Here is a 23,608-nt window from a genome sequence, read left to right as displayed (position 1 = left end):
TGCTCCTCGTAGGTATTCTGCGTGGAAGGGTTAGCCTGAGGAGCCGTGGGAGGCTGCTGGGCGTAGACGTACTTTCGCTATACCACTTCAAGAAGCAAGTATCATAGCGTCTGTTAAAGAAGGGTGGTCAGTTGGGTTCATTGCGCCGAAATCCGTCTCACAAGGGCCCCTACTCTTTGACCTCGTTGCATTCTGGAGCGAGTGAGGCAGACATTGTGCTAACCAAAAAAAATAATGAATGCGAGATGACTGCAGTGTGAGGAGATTTGAAAAGCCGAAGATCACGACTGCATTTGGGATAAGATGCCGATGTTTATAAATAGATGATGGAACCGGTCGACCTGGACTTGTGACAAGAAGACAACATCATCAACATGATATTTGACATCCGAGTCAGCGCCTTGGAAATGGATATTGAAACGGCTCCACTTGGCCTGAGGCTGAACTGTGGCTGACCAGTTGACATCCACCAACAACACGCGCCAAAGCGGCCAAACAGGACGGAGCCAAACAGTGACTCGCGGGTCCGAGTTCCCCCCAGAATGGCAGGAGCAACCCAGCAAGCTGCGAGGGGCAGGCACGGCCCAACCAGTCTGGCATGGCATGGCTCAACTGGCGTCACTAAGTCGAAAGTCAACATTCAAAACATTGACGGTTGACCTGACCTCACCCATGTACATGTGCTTTTGGCGTCGCCCGCCATTGACAGGGGCATTCCAAAATTCTTCTGTGTTTCTTCTTTTTATCCCTGGCCTGACACTTGCATTTGCATACAAACTGTTTCATCCCATATCCAAGCGTTGTCTCCTATTTGAGCTCCACTGCGGGAAGGTAGGCACTTGAGCTTGTGCATCTCGCATCGTGGTCCACCCGGGCATCATTGCAGAGCAAACTCGGCCAGACGCTTGAAGCTTCAAGATGCGCTCTGCCTAATGTTGAGTTGTCACCACATCGGTCCCCAACAATCACCCGGCCGCCTTCCACGACGACGAGTGACGAGCGCGCCCGGCGGGTCACCAGGCCAAGTAAAATGCCAGACTCAAAAGAGCCCAATCTCGCGCCGGAAAGCGCTGGCGATGCAACTAACGCGCAACCCGACGATTCCATATTAAAACTATTACCGCCAACCGGCAGTGCCTCTGCCTCGGGACGCACCACTGGCCCATCTGCAATGGAGAGTAGCTACATTGAAGCCGCGACGATAGACCAAAGCAGAGCGGTTGACGAGACTTTGACGGAGGAAGCCGTGCGAGAACACCTCAACGATGTCGAGTCGAGCTTCCTGCCAACACTGTCTCCTGTCGCGACGAGGACGACCTATGATGCAACTGGAGCCGACGATACACTAGACACCTCTGGCAAAACAGAAGTCCAGAATGCGGGGAAGAGAGACGATGCTCAGCTTAGCGAAGCCGAAGATCGCACATCGAGCCTTGAGAATCTGGATTCCTCACCTACAGCTGCCGCTGCAGCTAGAACTATTTCCAGAGCCGTTAGTATGGCTAGCAACACTACAAAGGACAGCGGTGCTGTGGCCCGGACAGATGACGATGAATACAAAGATGACAATGACCACTCGTTCCTCTCCGTTACAGACGACCCCTTCTTACAATCCCAAATATCTGACAAGCTCGAGGCAGGCAGCACGCCTGGCAACTCCTTACGAATTGGCAAACGATCAAAATATTTGCGCAGTCGGTACGGCAGCCAGCGCTCATCGACGTCTTCATTCATCACGAACCCCGAATCGCAAGACGGCAGTGAGGCCACCGTTGGTCACGGCGTCGATTATGCACTGCAATCGGGTGGTGCTGTTCCAGCTATGGGGATGTTACGCTCGACAAGTAATCCTTTCCAGCGCTCGATAAGCATGGGCAGCATGGTTTCCGGGTTTGGAGGCGACGAGTTCAACGACTTGCCTAGCCACCAGTTGGATACGCTCCCTGAGGTCTCGAGCCCCGATCGACCGAACTTCAACGATCCTCTCAAAACTCCCAAAGCCTCTCGTGAGAACTTGAAGGCTACTGCACCCACCGATACTGTCCTAGCTCAACATGTCAAAAACGTCCAGGTTCCCGAATCGTTGGCCAAAGAGTACAAATTCAAGAATGGCCTCCAAACACCTCGCCGTCCGTCAAACCTAACCATTGGTACCAACACGGGGACAATAACAAAGACTGGAAAGAACCTTACACTCAAGGAACAAAGCAGCACAATTGAGAGGTTGTCAAAGGAGAACTTTGATCTGAAGCTGAAGGTCATGTTCCTTAGCGACCGTCTGGATAAGCTGTCCGAGGAGGGGATTAAAGAAATGATCTCTGAGAATGTGGACCTTAAAACTAGCCTTGCAGTGTTGCAACGTGATAATAAAATCCTTCGGAAGAGAGTCAAAGAGCTTGAAAAACAAGCCCGAGATGAAGACAATAGACCAGGTACGGCGTCGTCCACGGATCATACCTCCCGAACAAACGATGAGGACGCCTACGAGCGAGAGCAAGAGCTTATATACCTGCGCGAGCGAGTCGAGGAGTACGCCACTGAAATTGAGAGGCTCAGGAGCGAGGGTCTCAGTCGAGAATCCGAAAAGATGCAGCTTTTCCAAATGGTGAAGACGCTTGGGGAACGCACTGGTAGTAATGTTGGTGCTCCAGACGAGTCGGCTGTTTGGAGCGACCTGCTGGAGCAAGAAACCGTTCGCCGAGAGCAAGCAGACGAAGACAATCGAAAGCTACGTGACGAAATCTTTCAGCTCAAGAAGGAACTTTCTGGGCAAGGGAATATGCAACACACAACCAATATCTACAATATTTCCAAGAAACCCCGCGACGGCACGTTCTCTCCCAGTCGTCCGATGTCTGGATTGTCTGGAGAGACTGATGTCCCCAGTGCCAATGCCGGCTCTGCTGCTAATGCTTTGGTTGATGAACTACGACGGGAAAGCGAACAGCTCCGTCATGAGAATGCTGAGTTGCGGCGGGAGGTTGGCGCGCAAACCTCAATGCTTACCTCGAGGAACCGTGAGAAGGAGCGACTCTATCAGGAAATTGAAGACCTCAAAATGGCACAGCGCCGCGGTGGACCTGCTCCGTCCACCGTAGATAGCATATTTGAGCGCTCAGCATCCCGAGCAGGTGGCCATGAAAGGTCGCAGTCACGAGGCAGTGCCCGGACTAGACAAACCTCCATCGAAGAAGAGTCTGAACGCGAAGAGCTGGAAAACAAATTGGCAGAGCTGCGAGACAAGATCAGTGAAGTGAAGCTACAGAATCAGGAATTGCAAAGGGAGCTTGAGTCGTGCATGATGGACTTTGAGGCTGCGGTTGAGGGCAAGCGAGAGGCAGAAGAGAGTGCCATGTCGTTACAGGAAGATCTTGACACGGCCATGAATGATCTCGTTGCTCTGCAAGCGGAACGAGACGAAGCCGTTCGTGAGCAGGGTGAAATGGAGAATGAGTTTGAGGCTTTACGCCATGAAGCTCAGGAAGAGATCGACGCCTTAGAATCCGAAGCCGATCAACGAAACGAGGAGATTCAACGGGCTCACGCCGACTTAAGAGATCGCTCAGAAAATTTCGACGCCTTGCAGGAAGAGATGCGAAAAATGAGCGAGGCTCTTGTGCGTCTTGAAGATGACCAGACAGGCAAATTGCGCCGCATACAGCAGCTGGAGGAGGAGTTGGATTCGTCGAATAAGGAGCTCGAGGACTTGGAACAGAAGCTGATTGAGGCGAACGAAAAGAACCAGCGCTTCTCCATACAGCAAGAGTCAAGTCAAGGCGAGATTGCCTTCTTGCGCGAAGAGCAAGAGGCGGACAAGATTCGCATTGGAGATCTGGAGGCCGCGATTGCAAATGCAGAGCAGAGTCTGCGTGAAGAAAAGGACCGGGTCAGAGAGCTGGACGGCCGCCTTCAACAGGAGCGCATGCAGAGGGAGATTGTTGCAGACAAAGAAAAGGAAGAAGTTCAACAGGTTGTGAATGAATTGAACAGGGAAGCTTCCAGTGCCAAGGACGAAGTAAGACGACTGCGTAAGAGTCTGTCGTCTCGCGAAGTTGAGGCTACCGAGTGGAAAGAGAGGCTGATAGAGCTCGAGAATAACCTTCGAGAAGCTTTGGGCGACCTCAATGGCACCCGATCTTCTCTTCTCAAGGTGAGTGTTGGTTTCTTTCACTTTGTGAAACAAAGTATACTAATAATCCAACTTCTAGTCGATTGCTAAGATGCAACGCGAGCTTGAAAACACAATTCGCGAGCTCGATACCACAAAGGCGTCGTTGGTCGAAAAGGATCGCATCATCAAACAACGAGATGCTCTCTTGGAATCCCATGCTCTTGAATCCCGCAAGATCACCGAGTTGCTGGAGAAGGAGCGTGTCGCACACCGCAATACCAAGGTGCAGTTCGACACATTCCAGCGCACGCATCAGCACCTCACGCAGACGGCCAGCACCCAAGATGTCAGGATTGCTGAGCTGGAGAGTACCAGGGGACAAGATCGCAGAAAGCTGGCTCAGCTGGAGCAGTCTGCTCGTGACCAGCTGCTGGAACGCAACGAATTGCTGCTTAAATTGTGGCATAAGCTCAGCGCTTTGTGCGGGCGAGAATGGCTCAACAATAATACTCTTGTTGACAAGCAAGTTGTGCCATCAGTGGAAGTTATTGCGGCCCGACTTCCAGGCTTCTCGAAGAACCTACTCGGTGCCATCAAGGCTATTGAGAGCATGTTTACAGGGCTGACTTCGAAGATCAAATCTGTGGAACGGGACTTGCAGCGAGAGTACCAGACGCTAGAAAATAATCTCGAAGTGAGAATTAAGAAGCTGGATCGTCTTGAAGCCCGGATACGAAACTCAGTGGCCTCGGGAGGTCTGGCCCCCCATGACATGCACACCAGGATGGCACGACTGGAGGATGCGTATCGGCAACTCAAGGTCGAGAACGCAACGCTTCGAACCGCCAACGATGTGCGGAGCCGTGCGGCGCAGTCAAGTTCTGATGGCACATTGCCTCTGGGTAGAAGTGCTACAGGTGCAGGCTCACCTTCACCAGGCATTCCACGAGGACCGGGAGATCGCGATAGGAGTAGAACTTCTCAACTGAGCCAAGGAAGGAACAGCCGCTCAGGGGGTTCATCTCGATCCAACACCGCTTCTGGAATACCGCGACCATCCTCAGGGAACTTTACCAACATGGAGGTGGCCTTGCCCAGCGAAGGCGAGCCGGCGAACAACGACAACCGCTGGCTTCTGAGACTTCGAGATATGGAATATAAACTGAAGATGGAACGAGAAGGTCGAAACCAGGACCGAGCAGCTGCACGACAACGGCTCGGTGGGCTTGAAATGGAGAACAAGGATCTCAGGGACAGAGTGAGGAGGACAAACACAGACACCGAGTAGTATTGCATGTTTTGTCCAAACTGGGATGTATGACAATCTGAGACGTGAATGCCGTTATGACTCCTCCTACATTTGTTATTCGCCATGACAACATGTTTGTTTCCTCAGCAAGTCTCGGTTAGTAATGTACAATAAATAGGCTTCATTGTTTTGGCTGGGCAGCGATGATAGGATTTATTTTGCAGCATGTTTTGTGGGCTGTTAGGGTGTTGGAAGAGGAACGAAGGACTGGTGTTGTATATTTTTGGGTAATTGACTCTTTTATGTACCAGTACGAACTATAAAGTCTGTTTATTCTTTGCCGTGTGACTATCGTGACTATAACACTAGGACTATGTCTATGCATCCATCACCACAACTATCTAGGTAATTAATCAGTATGAACCGCCACTCGTGCCATCAATCTGCTTCACCTCAACCTCAATCTCCTCATCGCCAATGCCTCTACTCCTCGCCTCCTCCATGATCGCCTCCGTGGCACTCGCCCCAACCCTCGTCACCCCCAAACTCATAACATACAAGAAATCATCCAGCGTCCTCACACCCCCCGCCGCCTTGATCTGCACATCCGGCCCAGCACTCTCCCTCATAAGCTTCAAATGCGGCACCGTCGCCCCCTTGTAGCTATACATCCCATTCTCCTGCTTCACAAACCCATACCCCGTACTCGTCTTTACAAACCCCACACCTAATTCCGTACAAATCTCGCATAGTTTCCGAATATGCTCCTCCTCGAGATAGTCATTCTCAAAAATCACCTTTAGTAGCCCGCCGCGCGTGGTGACGATGCGATTTATGGCATTCACCTCGTGCTCGACGTAGTGCCACTCCCCGCCGAGGACCTTGCCTATGTTGACTACCATGTCTATCTCTGTGGCGCCGGCGTCAAGAGCCTCGATTGTCTCGGCGATTTTCGTGGCGGAGCTGGAGCTGCCGTGCGGGAAACCGACCACGGAGCATACTTTGACGGGGGAGGAGGCGAGGATCTTGGCGGCGAGGGGGACGGAGGAGGGTTTTACGCAGGCGCTTGCTACGGAGTACTTTTTTGAGAGGTGCAGGCCGTTTGTGATTTGGGCGTCTGTGAGGGTTGGATGGAGGAGGGAGTGGTCGATGTGGGAGGCGAGGATGGGGAGGGAGACCTTGACTTTGACGGGTTGGGACATTTTGTGATGAGGGGATGGTGGTAATGATGGCTATGTGTTTACGAAGAAGGATGTATGGGATGTGAATAGCTATTATATGAGTTGCAATGGTGTATGAATGTGTCGTCTGGGAATAACGGAGGTGCAGCATTGGGAGGTGCAATATCATCATTTTGTCGTATTGCGGGGTGCGGACTTCCTAAAAGGGAAGCACCGCGCCACTTACACGGGTATATAGCAAGCAAAATCGCAGATCTACAACCGTGGATAAAAGGCTAGTTCATTCCCCTGATTCTTCATTCTTTGTATTCTGTTCATTCAGATTCAAGCCGGGTGAACTTTTTGCGTGGTCTCTACTTTCACTCACGATGCTGCGACCCTCTGTGGCCAAGATATCTTCCCCTGCCGTCAGAAGAGCTGCCTCCACGGCGGCCACCCAAAAAGCCGTCAAGAAGGAAGGTGACATCTCTGATGCGTTTGTATCTCTATCCGGTGCCAAGAGACCGCCTCTACCGGACCGCTTTAGGCAACTAAAGTGTGATTTGGTCAGGGGCCGGGAGAAGCAGATTGTCGATAGCTGGGGGAGACTGCTGCGCCGGCTGAGGGTGGAGAATGAGATTATTGCGCAAAAGGGCTCGGATGTTATTCCGCAGGTGGATTTTGCAGATTTGGATGCCGGATCAGAAGGGCTGAAGGAGGAGATTAGGAAACGGGGTGCGATTGTGGTTAGGGGTGTTATTCCGGAGGCGGAGGCGAGGGCTTATAAGGCTGAGGTGGAGGAGTATGTTAAACAGAATCCCTGGACAAGAGGTAAGTTATTGGCGTGATTTGAGTTTCATCTTTGCTAATGCTCGGTTTGGATAGCATTTCCTGCGGATAACCCGCAAGTATACGAGTTGTATTGGTCTGCCCCGCAGCTCAAGGCTCGCTCGCATCCGTCTCTATTGCGTGTGCAGCACCGTCTCATGTCGTTTCTGTGGCATACGTCTTCGGATCAAGCCCAAATTTCTTTGCAGAATCCGCTTTCATACGCCGACCGGCTACGTATCCGACAACCTGGCGATGCTACGTTTGCTCTGGGTCCGCACATCGACGGCGGCAGCGTCGAGAGGTGGGAGAAGAACGGATACGGCCTTGGAGGCGTCTATGATAAGATTTTGCAAGGGGATTGGGAGAATTATGACCCATGGGACGCAAGTGGTCGCGTTCAGGCGGTTAACAACTTGTACGATGGGTTGGGTGCCTGTACCATGTTCAGAATGTGGCAAGGATGGATGAGCATGAGCAAATCTGGTCCTTATGAGGGAACGCTGTTGGTGAACCCTTTGATGCACATGGCGACTGCTTATGTACTCCTCCGCCCGTTTTTTGCGCCGTTGAATGAGTCCAAGGGCGCAGGATTCCTTGACGAAAGGAACTGGAAGTTCATTGGAGAAGTCGATATGAACAGTGAGCTGCAGGGCGCTTCGCCTGGTCATGGGCAGGAACTCACTGATGAATTGCACCCACATCTTGAACTGGAGCGAACCATGGTTCATGTACCAAATATCAAGCCTGGTGATTTTGTTGCATGGCATTGTGATAGTAAGTCCACTTACACCAACCGCCCTTACCCATACGAAACAGATGTTGCGGAGTAGCCCTTGCTAACGTTGTACTCCGCCGCTTGGCAGCCATCCATTCCGTTGACAAGGTCCACAGCGGCAGTGGAGATTCCAGTGTCCTGTATATTCCCGTATGTCCTGTTACGGACATCAATGCCGCCTACCTTGCTCGCCAGCGACAAGCTTTCCGTGACGGAACCCCAGGACCTGACTTCCCTGGCGGTGAAGGCGAGTCTCGGCACATCGGCCGACCTACCGAAGGTATGTTGCGTGGTTGGACAAACGATCTTGGACGTCAAGCGTTTGGTCTTGACAAGATTGTGGTGCGCGAAGGTGCTCTGCCTGGCGAGAGAGAGGTTGTGGAAAGGGCAAATGCTGCCTTGGGATTCTAAGCTGAACTCAACAGCAAGCAATACTGCGAAACCTTCTGTATTATCGCACGGACATAGCATAAGAATAAGTCCGAACTTCCAAGGTGCATACGAAGTAAACGAGGCATGAAAAAGTCATCAACATGTAACATTGACTGAAGCTCCAAGAGAATCGCGGAGGTCGTTCATGAAACCCGCAAATCGACTATAATTTCTTCACGGCCGTTTAGTGTTGTTGTGGCACTTTTTTGAATCTTGTGTATGCGAGTGCGAGACTGGTGTGTGGCATGAGCCTCCAGTCTGTGTGGTGCAATAAGGTCTCAGGTTCTGGTCCCTCAACAGTTCGATTTGTCAGCTCCACGGAATGTCTTCTCCTCGACCTGCCGTCCAAGACGATCCCTTCTTGCGACCGTGAAATCTTGAATGACACATGTCATGATTGTGAAACGAAGACGTGGCATCAACACGGCAGCGTAATGGCAAATGTTTCAACATGGGATTGCATGTAAGACGAGTTTGGCCCACCTCTAAAGTCCGGACGGCATGATGAACTACGCCTCACTTAGATGATCTAAGGCGGCCATTATGATGAGCCGAAGTGGTGTGTAGACTTTGTCCGAGACGTCATGGTGGTCAGAATGAATTTCTATGCCGATTGAGAAATCACAACTTTTCAGCATTTGCCAGGGCTTCGACGAAGACAGGGCTGAAATTGGCTGTCATTTGGCCAATACCAGCTCAGAACCCTTGTTGGAGATGCAGTTTGCCTTGGGTCAGGCTCCTGCGTTGCAGCCTCCCGCTTGAATTTGTGTTTTGTAATCATCGTTATGTCTGTTGGTCCAATACGTCGTATTGTAACACCTCGCCTGGCTCCATGATCCAATTGACGGCCGGGTAGCTTGCTCGTTGCGGCTCCCATGGCCAGTCGCCGACTTCCACCAGCAAACTCCGCATCGTCGGTTGGGGGCAATTTGTCTAAAATTTTGTCCACATTCGACGAAATTCTAATTAGTCAGCTCCCCTGCAGCAATTATACCCATGACGAGGCTGGGTTAGCTCCGCCAACTGGCAATCCGCATCTAAACGCATTAGTAAAGGAAAACAGTCGGAGTACGGTGTATCATGGGTCACAGGGGCCGAGTTGGATTGTCTCTTGACGAAGGGAGAATGGAGACTGAAGTAGCATGGTGTTGGAACGAAGTGGGGGAATGAGGGGCACAAAAGACAGTTGACCGTGTTTTGAATAGCTCAGGAACCTTGGAAGGCAAGGCTAAGCTCCCAAGTACAGGTCTGGAGAACAAATGTCATTGTATCGAGGAAGGAGCGAGAGAGTTGGACGACAAATATATAAGGCACCCGTTCGCCACCTTCTTTTATCCGGAAAGCTTGCCATTATCACGCAATCAAACGCAATTCAACTTAGTCTCCAACACTCAAATACATTCGTCTACCAGACCAGACCATCAAAGACCTCCACACCACCATATTCCAGTCACAATGTCTTTCACTCTCTACGACGCCTCTGTCAGCACTGCCAAGGATATCCTTGAGTCTCTCAAGGCCATCCTCAAGAAGGCTGAATCTGCTCCCAACGCTGCCAGCCTTCCTGATGCGCGTATCCACGAGGACATGCTGCCCCTGAGCTTCCAGGTTCACTTCGTGAGCGACATCGCCCAGAAGACTGCTGCCCGTACCTCTGGCACCGAGCCTGAGAAGCTCGAGAACGACCTCAAGACCTTTGACGATTTCTTCAAGCGCATTGACGAGGTCCAGGCCATTCTGTCAAAGACCGACAAGGAGGTCATCAACAAGCGGGTTGGCGAGACCGTTCCTATGGGACTGGGACCTGGCAAGAATGCTGAGATTGCTAGCCATGCCTACGTCACTGGCTATGCTCTCCCCAACCTCTTCTTCCACCTGTCTACCGCCTACAACATCTTGCGCAAGGAGGGTATCCCACTGGGAAAGATGGACTACCTTGTTCCCTTCCTTGGCAAGCACCTCCCTCCTCAGTAAGCTTCTCATAGTATGAAGCGTCCCCAAGAACGATGAGTTTGGGTGGCGCGTGACGGAAATGGATCGATTTATACCCAATTGCGCTCAACATCAAAATTATGGAATTTGTTTAGTCTCTCCAAGAATTTGTTAAATGCAACAAAGTGGGAGGGAGGCTCAGCTGTTATGAAATCAGCTAAATATAAAAGCAATACAATTGATTCATTTGAATATTCACAGCTCATTTTGTTGGCTGAGAGACATTGTCTTGCCATGTGCACGCTGTAGGGACGTATGTGAAGCAGCAGGACGAACAGCTGTAAATACCCCGGCTCCATGGAAGAATGTAGTTATTGTATTCAACGCGGAGTGCTGCTCCATCGTAATCGCAATCAATGGGCCGTGGTGTAACATCAAGAAATGTTGTGAAACAATAATCTGCTTGCGTAGAAGTGTGACAATCTGACGGATGTCGGGACTTTGGCGGCCCGACAGAAGCACTGGCCTTGGTCAGCAGCTCTGTCTCCCAACACAACCTTGACATCGCCACATTCATTCACCACACATGCAGCGAAAGCAGAGCACGTCACAGTGCAGTGCAAATAACCACGAGAACTCGCCCGCTGCGGACGAGAGACCATAATAGCCATGTCTCCCTACCTTTGGGCACTGCGTCTCGTCCAGGCGTTTGAGGTGCGACCAACCATCCCGGCCATCATCTTGTGTGACAAGTACTGACTGAGTCGACGTAGGATCGAATCATCGAAGCTGTATGCTACTAGGAATATCCGTGCTATCTGTTTGATTGCCTGACACGTTTTGCCTAGATTCTCCGACAACCTGGATTCCATCGCGCTGTTGGTCGCATTCACCGAACGATTCACGAGCAAAGATATGGCCGTAATCCGCACGAGCCTCTCGCGCCAGGGGAAGCGACAGGTGAATATACGACACTTCTCAGTGTGTAGTTTGATGCATAATTTCTAACTGTATTAGCTGATCCCCAAGCGAGCGGCCGACGCCAGACTTTCTTCCGGCATTTTGTGAACGAAATAAAGAACCAGTTCCAAGGGAAACCTACGGATTTGGCGAATAAGAAACCTCCGAAGTAACAACAGAGCAACAAAAGGAATACGGAAAAACATGGCCGACAGGTCATGCCGACTGGGAGTCTCGCAATTGTGGCGCAAACCTGAGCGGTCCAACTTGAAGCTCAAGCAGCTAAGACCTAAAGTACCATGGCCGTGCAAGGTGCTGCAGAGACTCCATCGAGATCAGAAGCTCTCTCGATTGATACAGTGGTGTGGCCACAAATGAGACACATGCAGCAGAGAACCTAAGACGCGCTAGGAGTATCGTGTCTGTCGCTGTGGTCACGTCCCATAGGCTGATTCGGTCTCGCAGTCTATCTGGTGCGGACAGGTATCTACACCTCTCTGCTTTGACGTCGGCTCTTCTTCATTTCAGAGTGTATTCTGAGCGCTCATCATGAAGCGGTCTCTTGGATGATATTGAAGCTCGACGACATGGGATTTATCGCACTTGAGCGGCAAGATTTGATATTAACAACTCGGCCCCCCAAGACGGAGATGCACATAGCTAGCTGGGTACTTATTCACAAAAGTACATAAATAAGATCAGATCCTTGAAAATCCATGTCGTTTCATTCATATGCCTTTGATTCATTTTAACCACGAATCGTTCTTGGAATGTCTCCATGTATCCCCAAATCTCCTCTGTCCTATCTCCTTCGGGATGGCTGTCGCGAAGACGGCGGCGACTTTCGTTGTTGATTCGCTTTCTGAGGAATGAGAAATTCTGGGAGCTACCCATAGGGCTGGGATGGCTTCGCTAATTTTTCTGGTCCCGATCACATCGAGAAGTATAGGCTACTCTTTAGAATAAGTAACTTAAGAGTCTCGAGAGTCTCTTTAAGCATATTGCGGGATTCGCCGATTGTTTAGAGGAGTATAAACTTGGAGAAAATATTTGAATGATGGGACGATGCCTAGCCATGGCCTCTAGAGATGTTGGCATTATATTTGGCGACAAGTTAAAAATAGCACCCTCTTTTCGTACTGCTTTATACACGTGTTCGTCGTTATTTTTCGATACAATAATATCCATCTCGCCTGATAGATGCCTTATACGCCGCAAGGGTTCCCGCAGAGCATCCCAAACACCAATTAATCCGTAAAAGTAAAATCCAGAGTACCCGAGCAAGTTCATAAAAGAAGAAGAAAAATTAACCAGTGGCGAATTGGCCCCAGTCGCCCCAGTTAAGGGGTAGACCAATGTCTAAATTCGCCTCTAATGCATCTTCCACGGCGTCCAAGTTAAAATTAGGATCAATGTGTCCAAAGACGTCCTGACCAGAAATGGCGTCAATGAGTGAAAAATCGACGGGATTATCCATGCCCAGCGCAGATGTGATACCACCAGCCGTGTTACCAAGAGGCATGTCGGTCTGTCGCATCATTTGGCCCTGCAGACCTGCAGATGTCGATCTAGACCTGGGATCTAGAGGCACAGGGCTGGCGTCTTTGGTCGTCAAACTCGTAGCAGCACGCTCCATTTCCTTAAGAACGCGTTCACCCAGTCCGGCAACTACATTTGCACTCCAGAAATGATCACCATACTTCCGTAGCATTTCACAGTTCCGTTTGAATGAACTCATGGCCCTGGCTCGGAACATCGGAAGTCGACTGTGTCTCATCTTTCTGTACTCCACACTTAAAGCTAGCGAAACCGCATATGGAATAAAAGGCATCGGGCTCAGATGGTCTCTGGGTACAGCACAGGCTATACGCTCAGCTGCGAGAGATCTTCGGGCGTTTGCGGATGGCGGTGGCAGAGTTGAGGCAGCTGGTACGGTTCCGGGGCGCGGCAATCTGCAAGAGAGAATAATGACGGCATGGTAGAATGTTTCGATAGTTGCTACAGAGTGTGTTAGAGTGATAATTTTGGATTTAATAGGGGTAGAAACTGACCAATCAAAGAAGACGGGACTTTGAGTGCGTCTGCGTTGACGATCATGGCCTCCAGGACAGGGAGATCGATATACGCAATCTTTTCTAGCCCAGACGCCTCTGCACTCGGTCCTGGGCGGTACAATTCGACTACCTGGTCCAGCCACTGAACAACGGATAGGAACAGTCGGAAACAAGGCGGCCGCTTCCTGATGCAGGCCTCCAAATCAGCGCCGATGTCACGCTCGTGAATTAGGCACGGCCGGCCATACTCGGCGGCGTTGATACGATCCAAAGCCCATACGCAGCAGAACAAATTTTCTAGATCATCACAGTTTGGCGCATCATATCGCAGCAAATGTAAACCGAGCGTCTGTATATGGTGAATGGCGCGACCTCCAAGCTGGGCTGGTAGATCAGACTCCTCGGCGCAAGTTGGTTGGGTATATAAGGAGAGCATTATCAATCCCTGGATATGCAAGACTCGATCTGTGATAATGCTCGTTTCTAGGATCGCTCTTACAGACGAGGACAGTGACTGGGAAAAGTCTTGAGGTGACAATAAACCTGGCCCGCGGTTCTGCAGCCGAAAATGCTCTGTGAGCTCTGGATCAGCGGCCGCCGCAAGGCATACCAATTGACGCAAGACTATATTGCACGGATGATCAACGTTGTTGTCAATGTCTGTGATGGGAATGACGGGAAATATAGGATGGACTTTTTGAATATACACGGTTTTTAGCCGTGCAAAGTCTTCAGGCGGTGGCAGGCAGGATAAGCAGTGTTCCCGAACAAAAGGGAGCAAGAACTGGTCCATAATGGGAGGAGGCCGAGAAGTTATAAATTGAGAAGACTGTCCGTTGCTTCCAAAGGCACCAGAGGACAGCCAGATACCGACGTCTCCTTTTTGAGAGGAGGCTCTGGCCGATACCGAAGCGGTGGCCTCCAAAAACATACCCTCGGGGTTGAGGTCTCCCACAAAGCGAGAAGACCTCTGCTGGAGATCATCGTTTCGCGACGGGGTAGTAGCGAGGGTCTGATGATTTGAATAAGGCGGTTGTGCGATATGCGAAGTGTGCGGAATATGTGAAGCATTTGAGATGCCATTCTCATGCGTCCCAGTTACAGGCCTCATCCGCGGCGTCGAGGCTGGGGGGCCTGTGGATGGCCTGGAGGCTGTGGGTTAGTACGATGAGACAACGAACAATATAACTATGGGTGAACATACGATGCCTGTGACGGTGACGAGTCCTGTCCTCTATGGTCCTCTGAGAGGGATTCATCGTAAGTATGAGCTTGAGAATCGTCGGCATGTATGCAGCGTCGCTATATGCAGAACCAACCCGGATTGGTTAGCCATGACTTGAAAAGGCAATGAGACTGGCCGGCTTGGACCAGGACTCGCCAGCAAAATAGAAAACACCAACCTTCTTGCGTCGACATGCAGCGCAGGCCTGCTGGACCTGTTTGCGCTTCACCGGCAACCCTCCACGGTTGGGATCAGAAGCCACGAACTTCACTTTTCGCGCCTGGGTAGGCGCCGAATTGGCGGTTGGAGTGGCGGACATGGTGGCATGGCGTGGATGAGCAGCCTTCTCAACGTCTTGTCCGTCTTTGACCGATGTGAGATCTCATATTGCTGCCGGGGAAACCCAAGGTCAGAGAAGGAGAATCTGCCTTGAGTTAAAGACAGCGAGCAGGTGGAGATGAAGTTCGTGATGTGTGTTGCTCGAGAAGGCGTAAGTTGCTTCAGGTCAAGTCTGGGCGCATGTGCAGCTTCCACTTTCTCACCAATTCGCCTCTGACGTTCTGAGCAGTGTGCATTGCTCAATCTATGGGAAACAGCACCAGCCAGTTATGAGCGCTCGTGGGTGTCCGAAGTGGGTTCGCATTCATCAGTCTTTATTAGACTTTCGAACGAGACGAGACTGTTTCGACAAAAAGTCGGTCGCGGACAACCCAATAGTGGCTGTGGTGTGGCTTGACTCCCATAGTCCGTGACCAGACAACCCAGACCGACCAGGTTGACACTGGTATGTTGTAAAATGCAACGACATTGTGCCATATTATGCGCAAAGCTCCTCGTCACTGCAAATTGTGGTACCAATTTACTCTGAAATGAGTCCGAAGGAGCATCTTAGGCCAGAGTGGTCGCTCCACGACACAGTTTCTTCACCTTGTTGTAACGGTCTGGCGTCCTCGGTGACCCCAGAGCTGTCCAATGCCGATTCTCCCCATTGTAGGCTTCGCTTGATGACATCCGGATGCATCACCTCGATAGACCGCGACTGAAGTCCAAACAAAGCAACCTTGTCCAGCCGACCAGGCGGGAATGGCTGCTGCCCATCCACTCCCCATGCGTACCCCGACTCCGTCGGATGATGCTCAAGCCACACGTCAACTAGATGATTGTCTGAGATAAGTGTGGCATCCTCAGTAAGCACGGGATTGAAATCCCCAGCGACGAGACCACGATTCGCACTTTGCAGCATGGATGCCACAGCGGCTATTTGTTGAGGTCGGCGGGACGGCTGTATAGGTAGGGAGTCGAGGTGTACATTCGCCAATCGAGCACGCACGTATGATGTCCCGACAGGAGAAGATGACGATCGTACCGGTGATGGTAGGAAAATATCGCAACAAAGTGCATCTCTGCCGAAGCGACTTGGGTATTTGAGCCTCCAAACAGGACCCAATCTTGGCTTGGCTACACCTGATGGCCCGTTGGTGTGAACGAAACATCTTTTTGATAAGAGCGTCATGCTTGCAAAGGATTGTCCGAGCCAGTTGACCTCGTCTGCCTCGCTGGAGTACCAAAATTGGCGAATGTGCGGGTCGTCGAGTAGGAATCGCAGACCCTCTCGAGACACTTCTTGAAAGAAGATTATGTCGACTCCTGGGGCCAACGTAGCTAGATTTGAGATGATGGCTGAAATACGGGAAGCCGGCGAAGGCGAGGCGGAATCCACGTTCCAAGTTACGGGAACCAAGTTTCCTTTGTGAACAGATTCTTGGTCATATCGTGGTTGGTGTCTGTCGCCGTCGATGCATGCATTACTCACTGGAACAGATCTCCATCGACCAACCGAAGTGTCGAACTCGTGCCATGACTGGAAGCTTAGGGAAACATTCTCACTAAGACTGGTTGGCAGTGGAATGTTCTGGGACCAAGAAAGGTACTGAGCACGAAAATAGGAGAAAACAGTCATGCTAAAAGGTTGGTTGAAGCACCGAGATTGTGTGTTCTTTTGCGGAAGTTCTGTGAGAAGCTTGAATCCAAAGTTGGCAAATTGAAGCCAGTTGTCCTTCTGTTTGTTGTGGCTACATATTCTTGGACTTCGATGTTCTTTGGCTTCAAAAAGGCACCTGCCTGACAGCTGTACCACATCTCATCGTGCCGACCATTGGTCCGTGCACCAAGTTCACTAGGTCACACCAAGGAAGGAGGAAGGAGGAAGGAGCAGTCGGCCTCAGGCTTTTTAAGCTTTCACCTTATTGACCAACATTTCAACTAAACCCCAATTTGATCTAGGAGTCAATCTACGGAATAGAGGGAGAGCCAATATGTCTCAGCCGCTGCTTGTCGCAGCATTTTCCCTATCTTTGATGGAACAATGTGCCAAGTCGAACATACTCCATATTGAAAACCTTACAGCCTTGTGTCGAGGCTTCTTGCCACATACCTAGTATGTTTGCTCTTATTACCACGGAAAGGCGTGGTGACTTATGCCGCAAGACACTTCAAGGACGAAAGTTGTCCACTTTGCCCTCATCAAATGAGGCATGCGGTGATTCATTACAGTCAATGGAATGATCAGAGACAGGGAAATGTGACATGACTTCCAGATTCTTCACAACTGATAAGGATGATGCACCATCGCCGATATGTGTGTAACGACAAACCTTAGTTGCAGCAGCAATACCAACTTCCAAGGCACAACAATCAGCACACATGCAAAGATAACCGTTGTACCGAGGCTCTTTGATCACTATCACATCATGCGAGTTCTTCATGCTTTGTCCACTGTGTCACATAAAGAGAATGCCAAGACAGCAGTTCCCCCGACCCTCTTGAATCAACAACGCTCCTATTTCTTGTACGATAAATCCGATAGCCGACTGGAGACAGTGCTTCACCATTTCCGTCGACCACGGGAGACTTGGCGAGATCGAAAGCGCCCGATCGTTTTCTTGTGCGTGGGACTATTCATATTAGTCGCGGCGGTTGTAGGAATTGCTGTAGGAGTCAGAGCCGCCACCGATACACATGCAAATCCCAATGGGGAGGAAGGAACATCAGTTCATAAAGACTCCCGTATTACTGTGTCACAATTCTTCGCCAGGAAAAATGACACGGCTTCGCGATTGATGTTCTTTCAAGACGGAGCTGGTGATTTAGTGGTTGTTGAGGACCGACAAAACCTCCATACAACATATCGATTGAAGTCAAGGCTTGCAAAGCTACCGCAGGCACTTGCAGGAACACCACTTCGAGTAGAATTCTTTGGCGGCGACAAACGAATCCACCTTTTTTACTTGGACTTGGAAAACTATATTCGACATGCAACTGGAATCCTACCAGTGGCTGGACCAGTGTCCTGGCAAATAAACCCGGCGTTTACCAAAGGAGGAAACGAAAGTCACCGTTCAGGACAGCATATGGCTACAGCAGTCATTGGTTCAGCAAATGCGTCTCTTCCTGGCGAGGTAGTTGGCCTTGCATTCTGGTCGATGGATGACAAGAACCAGCGCCGATTGATACTGTCAGATAAGCCTGCGTCTGAATCAATATGGCACGAAAACCGCATGGAGTCTGACCAGAGCGTTGATAAAAAGATGACAGAATCAAGCATTGAACTTGTATCATTAAGCGTGCCTCCAGCTGGGCTTTCAGGGGCGTACTTTCCTCGCATAATCAGCAACTATCCAATGGGAACACCAAATGACAACATCACCAGGGTGGACTGCGGAATTCGCTCATTGAATGATGAAATTATATGCCTTGAAGACTTGGTAGACTGGAAACGTAAGTCAAAATCCATGTGTCCCTCGAACTTGGCTGACAAGTCTTCTTGATTCGGTAAAATATAGATAAAGAGGACAAAGAAGTCTTCCAAAATAGTTCAAAACCGCTCAAATTCGCCAGGCTTGATTTGACAGCTCACCCGACACGAGCAGCAAGCAATGCAGTGCTAGGAGCGTTGGATAATTCTGGAGCGTACTATGAGCTGTTGTGGGAGAACTATCAAGTCATCGCGGCAAAAAGCTTTCCGAAACTGCAGCACATGTCAACCACCAACAAGAGCTGCGTATTTTCACAGGTTGCCCCCACAAGGACTGGGATGCTCTTTGTCACGTCTTGCGGGCAGATTGTGGAATTTAGACGCCTATGCATCTGGTGGACCGCTGTTTGTGACAAAAGCAAGACTTGGGAGTTCGTCACCGAACTTAATTTGACCTTGACCAAGGACGAAAATATGCACTGAAAGAATCATGATTCTGCTACACGCTAAAATTGTGACTAAATCTATGCTCTTTTGTCCCACTGGTTTGTTTGAATGGTACCAGTTTTTATGCAGTCATTAGCACACCGAATGTGTGACGCAAACCGATGGGTCTTCGGATCTGTTCAGTGTCCCATTGCTTGCCTTGCACAAGCATATAATGAGGAGGGTGGCCGTACCATAAAATGCATAGATTGGAAACCGTTTTGGCACATTCGATCGAGACACGATGCCTCCTATAGACGTCCCATGGGCTGCCTATAACGAGAACCTCGACATGGCGACTGGCAGCGTCCCGCTTCAAGACCTAGGACTTCCGCCGGAGTACGAAAGTAGCCCCAAAAAGGGCACGATGGACTCTATACATAACCACTACTACACTCAATATCCGCAGAAGCCCTGGTATCGCCGAAAGCGCTTCTTCTATCCCTTGATAGGTGTTGTACTTCTTGTTGTCATCACATGCGCTACAGTGCTTGGGGTCATGCTTAAGGACAAACCTGCCAATGATTCTACAGAAGACACGAAGACAGTGATATCTCCTAGCTCAGGACTACTGACATCATCTCCGGGGTCCCCGACGACATGGGGAAAGCAAGGCTCGTCTCCTACCACAACCAAAGCTAGAGCGACCGCCACGCCGTTTACCATTGCGGATAACTCTCAACTGGCGACAGTATTCGCGAAAAATAAAGATGCGAGGCTAGATAGGCGATTGATGATCCGACAAGGGGACACCGAAGATCTTCATGTCACGGAGTGGGTGAATGGGACTATTAACCGTTACAGAATTAAAGAAAGGGTTGCATCGTTAGGGGCAGAAGCCAAGTCAGGCACACCTATTGCCCTGGAAGTTGACAGCAAAGGGCTAGCTCACTTGTTCTTCTTGGGAAAGACTAACATCATATCATACATGTATGAGAAGGAAACCGGCAAATGGGAATCAGGAGAGGTGGCCAACGAACAAGGTGCAATTCGCACATCTTCATCGTCAAGCCTGTCCACAGCATGGCACAAGGGCAGAAACACACCGGAATTGCTGGTTGTGGCTTATGATAATCCTTCTCAGAAGCTGCAACTGGCCATCACAGACAGCCCAACAGACCGAGCCTCGTGGTACTTGACTGATGTCACATCTGTTGCTGTAGAGCCTGTCGCTGGCCAGTCCAATTTGCCTTGCTACTCGCTTGCAGGCGACTGGTACAATAAGGCTACAAAGACAGACAAGGACGGATTTCAGTATCTACTGATTGGCATCCTACAAAAGAACGAGGTCGTCCCGTGGGAGTGTGCAATTGATTTTTGGCCACCTCCAGATGTTCAAATCCAATGTCGCCAAGCCGATAAGGCATTTAACAGTGAGTATTGTGGTTTTTTCGGCACATTTAAAAAGAGAAGGGACAGGGGATACTAAACATGAGGCGCAGATGCTAATGGGAATGCACTTACACTCGACCCGCCGCCAAAAGAGCTCATTTGGCTCGCCAACCCTGAACAAGGCAAGGGGAAGGACGACTCAACCCTTAATTATGACTTCATTCTTCTTTCCATAGACGGCTCGAACCTCGTTCGCGAAAATTGGGTTGGTGCAGGGCGACAACGTACGGCAAGCTGGGGGTTCACTACGAAGTCCCCGATCAAAGCCATGTCAACCACATCCGAAGGGTTAGTGTTTGCAATGTTGGGGAAAGAAGTTCAAATCTACCGAAAGCTAGGGGACAAGTGGGACTATCAAAAGTTGGCAGATGCGCAGGGTGTTTTACTAAAGTAGCGTGACGCGTTATCCGTAGAAGAAAATGAGCTGCAGACGACAATGAAGAAGATTGCATCGAATGTTACAAGATTCACAGCGGTGTTGTAAAAACGGTTGCGCTGGCAACGGGGTCCATGGTCAAGAGCAAAAAGGCCTGGTTTACCCAGTTGCATTACCGCTTTTGTTCGTCACCTTTGCAAAATCAAGCGAATGAATAACTAAAACAAAACAAGCCAAGCCAAGCGTGACGCAGAGGAGCGCGACGTGTGAGGCGACCTGATGGCGGAGCGTGCATTTACACGTCTTGGACTCTTCACAGCTCCTGGTGTAACACTGACAGGATCCAGGGTCTGACTTTCCCCCACTGCCGTTGAAACGGTTGGCTAACGCTTGCCGGGTCAGTGGGGCCGGGCCACCGACGCGGCCGGGAGCTAAACCGTAAATGGAAATAAGTAAACAACGGTTTTGATCTGCGACTCGAGGTGGCATCTTGCAGAACACGTCCAAGACGACAGACGACCCATGGACACGGTCCTTTGTTGTGTTAAATACGTTTTGGAGACATCGCTTTGGAATTTGGCCTGTCTTCACCTTTCTTGGTCATCCTGAGTTGTTAATTTTCTTTGCAGGATCTCTTTGTGCCCTCACAGCCTTTGGTGCTTTTGTTCTTTGGAGGAAATTCCAAACAATGTCGGACCTCAATGTACCCATTGCCATTCGGCGACCACGTCGAAGCAATGTCGGCATCGTGAAAGAAGAACAAAGCGAGTCCGCAACCTTGCTACCCAAGACTCCTCGACGGACAAAGAAGGCGGTTCGGTTTTCTGATCCTGGTCTTTCATTGTCCAGCGGATTGACTCCCATGATTCGTCGGACATCTATGAACACGCCTCGACAGCAGCGCCGAGCATCAACGCCAGCTCGATTCAGCAGAAGCGGAACTCCAGGTCCTCAACATACAGCATCTCATTCCTGCGATCGATTCACAGCCTCAAACTCGCTGCATCACACCATTGACGGCCGTGTTGAGAGGCGGATTCGCCGCAACAACCTCCGCGACTTGCTCAACAAGCTTGAACAAGAAAAGAGGCGCAAGGCCCAGCAGTCTCACGCCGAGATTAGCCATCTCAGATCCGAGATCAAATCTAGAGACAGGGAAATATATGAACTGCAAAACGCAACAATCATTGTTGACAATGAGAGGATTTGGGATTTGGAGCAGCAGATTGAGAGTCTCAAGGACGAATTGGTCAAGAGACCGGAGACGCCTCATGATCATACGAGAAGCTACAATTGGACTCTGGCGGCTCGGGATCCCTTTGCAGACGAGTACACGGACATGATGGTTGATGATGAGGAGTTTGGCGATGCAACCATGGCGCATTTTGTGACGAGCACCCCCTCTAGGGCGAGGTCTTCGTTTCCCACGCCTCCTGCTACGAGTCCCATGATGCCTGCTACGCCGTGCTCCTCGAGACCATGCCTGCCTACACCTCGATCTCATGCTGGTGTTCAGGTTTGCTTTCCTGATCCGGAGAAACAACGGGCGTATGAGGAGATTGCGTCGTTGCAGCTGGAAATGTGTAAGTTGACAGCTACGCTGGACTCATACAAGAACCTGAGCTCGAAGCTGAAAGGGCAGCTCGTCTCTGTGGAACCTATTACGCCTCAAAGCGAGGATGCGTCTACAGCGGATATTCTGCAAGGGAAAATTGCGTCGCTGCTGCAAAGCATGTCTGATCGGACGGAAGCTGTTGCACAGTTGACCGGATCCATTGCGGAGTTGGGTTTCGCTGGCACAGATGCCAGTGAGATGATTACAGCTCTTTCATCTGGGTTCCGAGCCGCTCGTCTGGAGCTGGAGTACCTCACGCCCGGAGAGATTACCCTCCCACTTACTTCCCACGGCGCTGAGGTGCTAGACCTCTTGCTCACTCGACTACGCGAACTGGCTAAGAAGGTCAAGGAGGATGAGTCCTCCATCGACGAGTACCACGAAATCGAGCAGTCTCTCCGCAAACAACTCGACGCGAGAGTGACTGCCATGGATGATCTCAAGAGCGAATTGAGCAAGGCAGAGCGCCTCCTCAACGAGAAGAACCTCAAAGTTCAGGAACTTGAGATTGGAAACGAGCGTCTCAAGGGTGCAGTCGACGGGTACATTCGTGACATTTCTGAGCTTGAGAAGCTAGTTGAGCGAATGGAGGAGGAGCACCGCGATACATCGGCTACACATTCGGCGCAACGGGAGTTTGACAGACAGGAGCTCTCGAAGAGAGATACGAGCATCACCGAATTACAGGAGAAACTGGCTGAGGCGGTGCGACAATCTGCCAATCTGCAAAAGGAAATCAGTGACGTGCAAGACAGCAGTACCCGACATGTTGTGTCGCTGAATAAACGTCACGGCGCGGCTTTGGCTCTTCGGGACGGGAGGGTTCTGGAGCTGCGTGGTGAAATTGACAGAGTGAATGAGTCTTTGCGTTCTGCTCATGAGAGTATTCGAGTGTTGCGCGTGGACAAGGGGAGTCTGCAGGGCCGTATGGATGAGGAGAGGGAAAAGGCCAAGGCGGCAATGGACTCGATGAAAGCTGAGTTGCAGCGTGTTTTGCAGATGAGCCAGGAGTTTTTGAGCAGTCCTAAGAGGGCTAGGAAGCAGGGTGTCCTGCGTGACGAGGAGGAGGATGAGCTTGCTTCTTCTCCGGCGGGTGTGGAGAGGAAGATGGCTGGTGATGGTGCGGTTCAGGGGAAGGGGAAGAAGCTTCGACGACGGTATGATAGTGGCTTGGGACTCTTGGAGGAAGATGAAGTGGAAACTTTTTAGGAATCTGTCGGTGTGTTTGGGAAATGTGTCATGGAGATGTAATTGTG

At 50.6% G+C, this 23,608-nt stretch overlaps 9 protein-coding genes across 9 annotated transcripts; 6 read left to right on the top strand and 3 right to left on the bottom strand.

Annotated features, from left to right (window-relative positions):
* Window positions 1–1,030: 1,030 nt before the first annotated feature.
* On the top strand, window positions 1,031–5,399 carry VFPPC_07956 (anucleate primary sterigmata protein B; the record flags this gene model as incomplete). Its single annotated transcript, XM_018286739.1, has 2 exons — window positions 1,031–4,150; window positions 4,209–5,399. 2 exons carry the CDS (start codon window positions 1,031–1,033, stop codon window positions 5,397–5,399), a joined length of 4,311 nt encoding a protein of 1,436 aa, XP_018143481.1.
* Window positions 5,400–5,773: 374 nt separating this feature from the next.
* On the bottom strand, window positions 5,774–6,562 carry VFPPC_07955 (deoxyribose-phosphate aldolase; the record flags this gene model as incomplete). Its single annotated transcript, XM_018286738.1, has 1 exon — window positions 5,774–6,562. One exon carries the CDS (start codon window positions 6,560–6,562, stop codon window positions 5,774–5,776), a length of 789 nt encoding a protein of 262 aa, XP_018143480.1.
* A 347-nt stretch (window positions 6,563–6,909) lies between these two features.
* On the top strand, window positions 6,910–8,537 carry VFPPC_07954 (hypothetical protein; the record flags this gene model as incomplete). The annotated part of the gene is made up of 3 exons (XM_018286737.1): window positions 6,910–7,351; window positions 7,406–8,125; window positions 8,215–8,537. 3 exons carry the CDS (start codon window positions 6,910–6,912, stop codon window positions 8,535–8,537), a joined length of 1,485 nt encoding a protein of 494 aa, XP_018143479.1.
* Window positions 8,538–10,013: 1,476 nt separating this feature from the next.
* On the top strand, window positions 10,014–10,532 carry VFPPC_14330 (helix-turn-helix domain-containing protein; the record flags this gene model as incomplete). Its single annotated transcript, XM_018292099.1, has 1 exon — window positions 10,014–10,532. One exon carries the CDS (start codon window positions 10,014–10,016, stop codon window positions 10,530–10,532), a length of 519 nt encoding a protein of 172 aa, XP_018143478.1.
* Window positions 10,533–12,756: 2,224 nt separating this feature from the next.
* On the bottom strand, window positions 12,757–15,048 carry VFPPC_07953 (fungal specific transcription factor; the record flags this gene model as incomplete). Its single annotated transcript, XM_018286736.1, has 4 exons — window positions 12,757–13,448; window positions 13,502–14,649; window positions 14,709–14,806; window positions 14,908–15,048. The coding sequence occupies 4 exons, from the start codon at window positions 15,046–15,048 to the stop codon at window positions 12,757–12,759; spliced, it is 2,079 nt and encodes a 692-aa protein (XP_018143477.1).
* A 540-nt stretch (window positions 15,049–15,588) lies between these two features.
* VFPPC_16016 (endonuclease/exonuclease/phosphatase family protein) lies at window positions 15,589–16,689 on the bottom strand (the record flags this gene model as incomplete). Its single annotated transcript, XM_018293769.1, has 1 exon — window positions 15,589–16,689. The coding sequence occupies one exon, from the start codon at window positions 16,687–16,689 to the stop codon at window positions 15,589–15,591; it is 1,101 nt and encodes a 366-aa protein (XP_018143476.1).
* Window positions 16,690–17,365: 676 nt separating this feature from the next.
* VFPPC_07952 (hypothetical protein) lies at window positions 17,366–18,556 on the top strand (the record flags this gene model as incomplete). Its single annotated transcript, XM_018286735.2, has 1 exon — window positions 17,366–18,556. The coding sequence occupies one exon, from the start codon at window positions 17,366–17,368 to the stop codon at window positions 18,554–18,556; it is 1,191 nt and encodes a 396-aa protein (XP_018143475.2).
* Window positions 18,557–19,213: 657 nt separating this feature from the next.
* Window positions 19,214–20,755, top strand: VFPPC_07951 (hypothetical protein; the record flags this gene model as incomplete). The annotated part of the gene is made up of 2 exons (XM_018286734.1): window positions 19,214–20,342; window positions 20,412–20,755. The coding sequence occupies 2 exons, from the start codon at window positions 19,214–19,216 to the stop codon at window positions 20,753–20,755; spliced, it is 1,473 nt and encodes a 490-aa protein (XP_018143474.1).
* A 670-nt stretch (window positions 20,756–21,425) lies between these two features.
* On the top strand, window positions 21,426–23,561 carry VFPPC_07950 (hypothetical protein; the record flags this gene model as incomplete). The annotated part of the gene is made up of 1 exon (XM_018286733.1): window positions 21,426–23,561. One exon carries the CDS (start codon window positions 21,426–21,428, stop codon window positions 23,559–23,561), a length of 2,136 nt encoding a protein of 711 aa, XP_018143473.1.
* Between the last annotated feature and the right edge of the window lie 47 nt (window positions 23,562–23,608).

The sequence above is a fragment of the Pochonia chlamydosporia genome, chromosome 4 (assembly GCF_001653235.2).
Source record: "Pochonia chlamydosporia 170 chromosome 4, whole genome shotgun sequence".
NCBI lineage: Eukaryota > Fungi > Ascomycota > Sordariomycetes > Hypocreales > Clavicipitaceae > Pochonia > Pochonia chlamydosporia.
The sequence above is the reverse complement of the archived record's forward strand: the minus strand, read 5'-3'. Positions and strand labels throughout refer to the sequence as shown.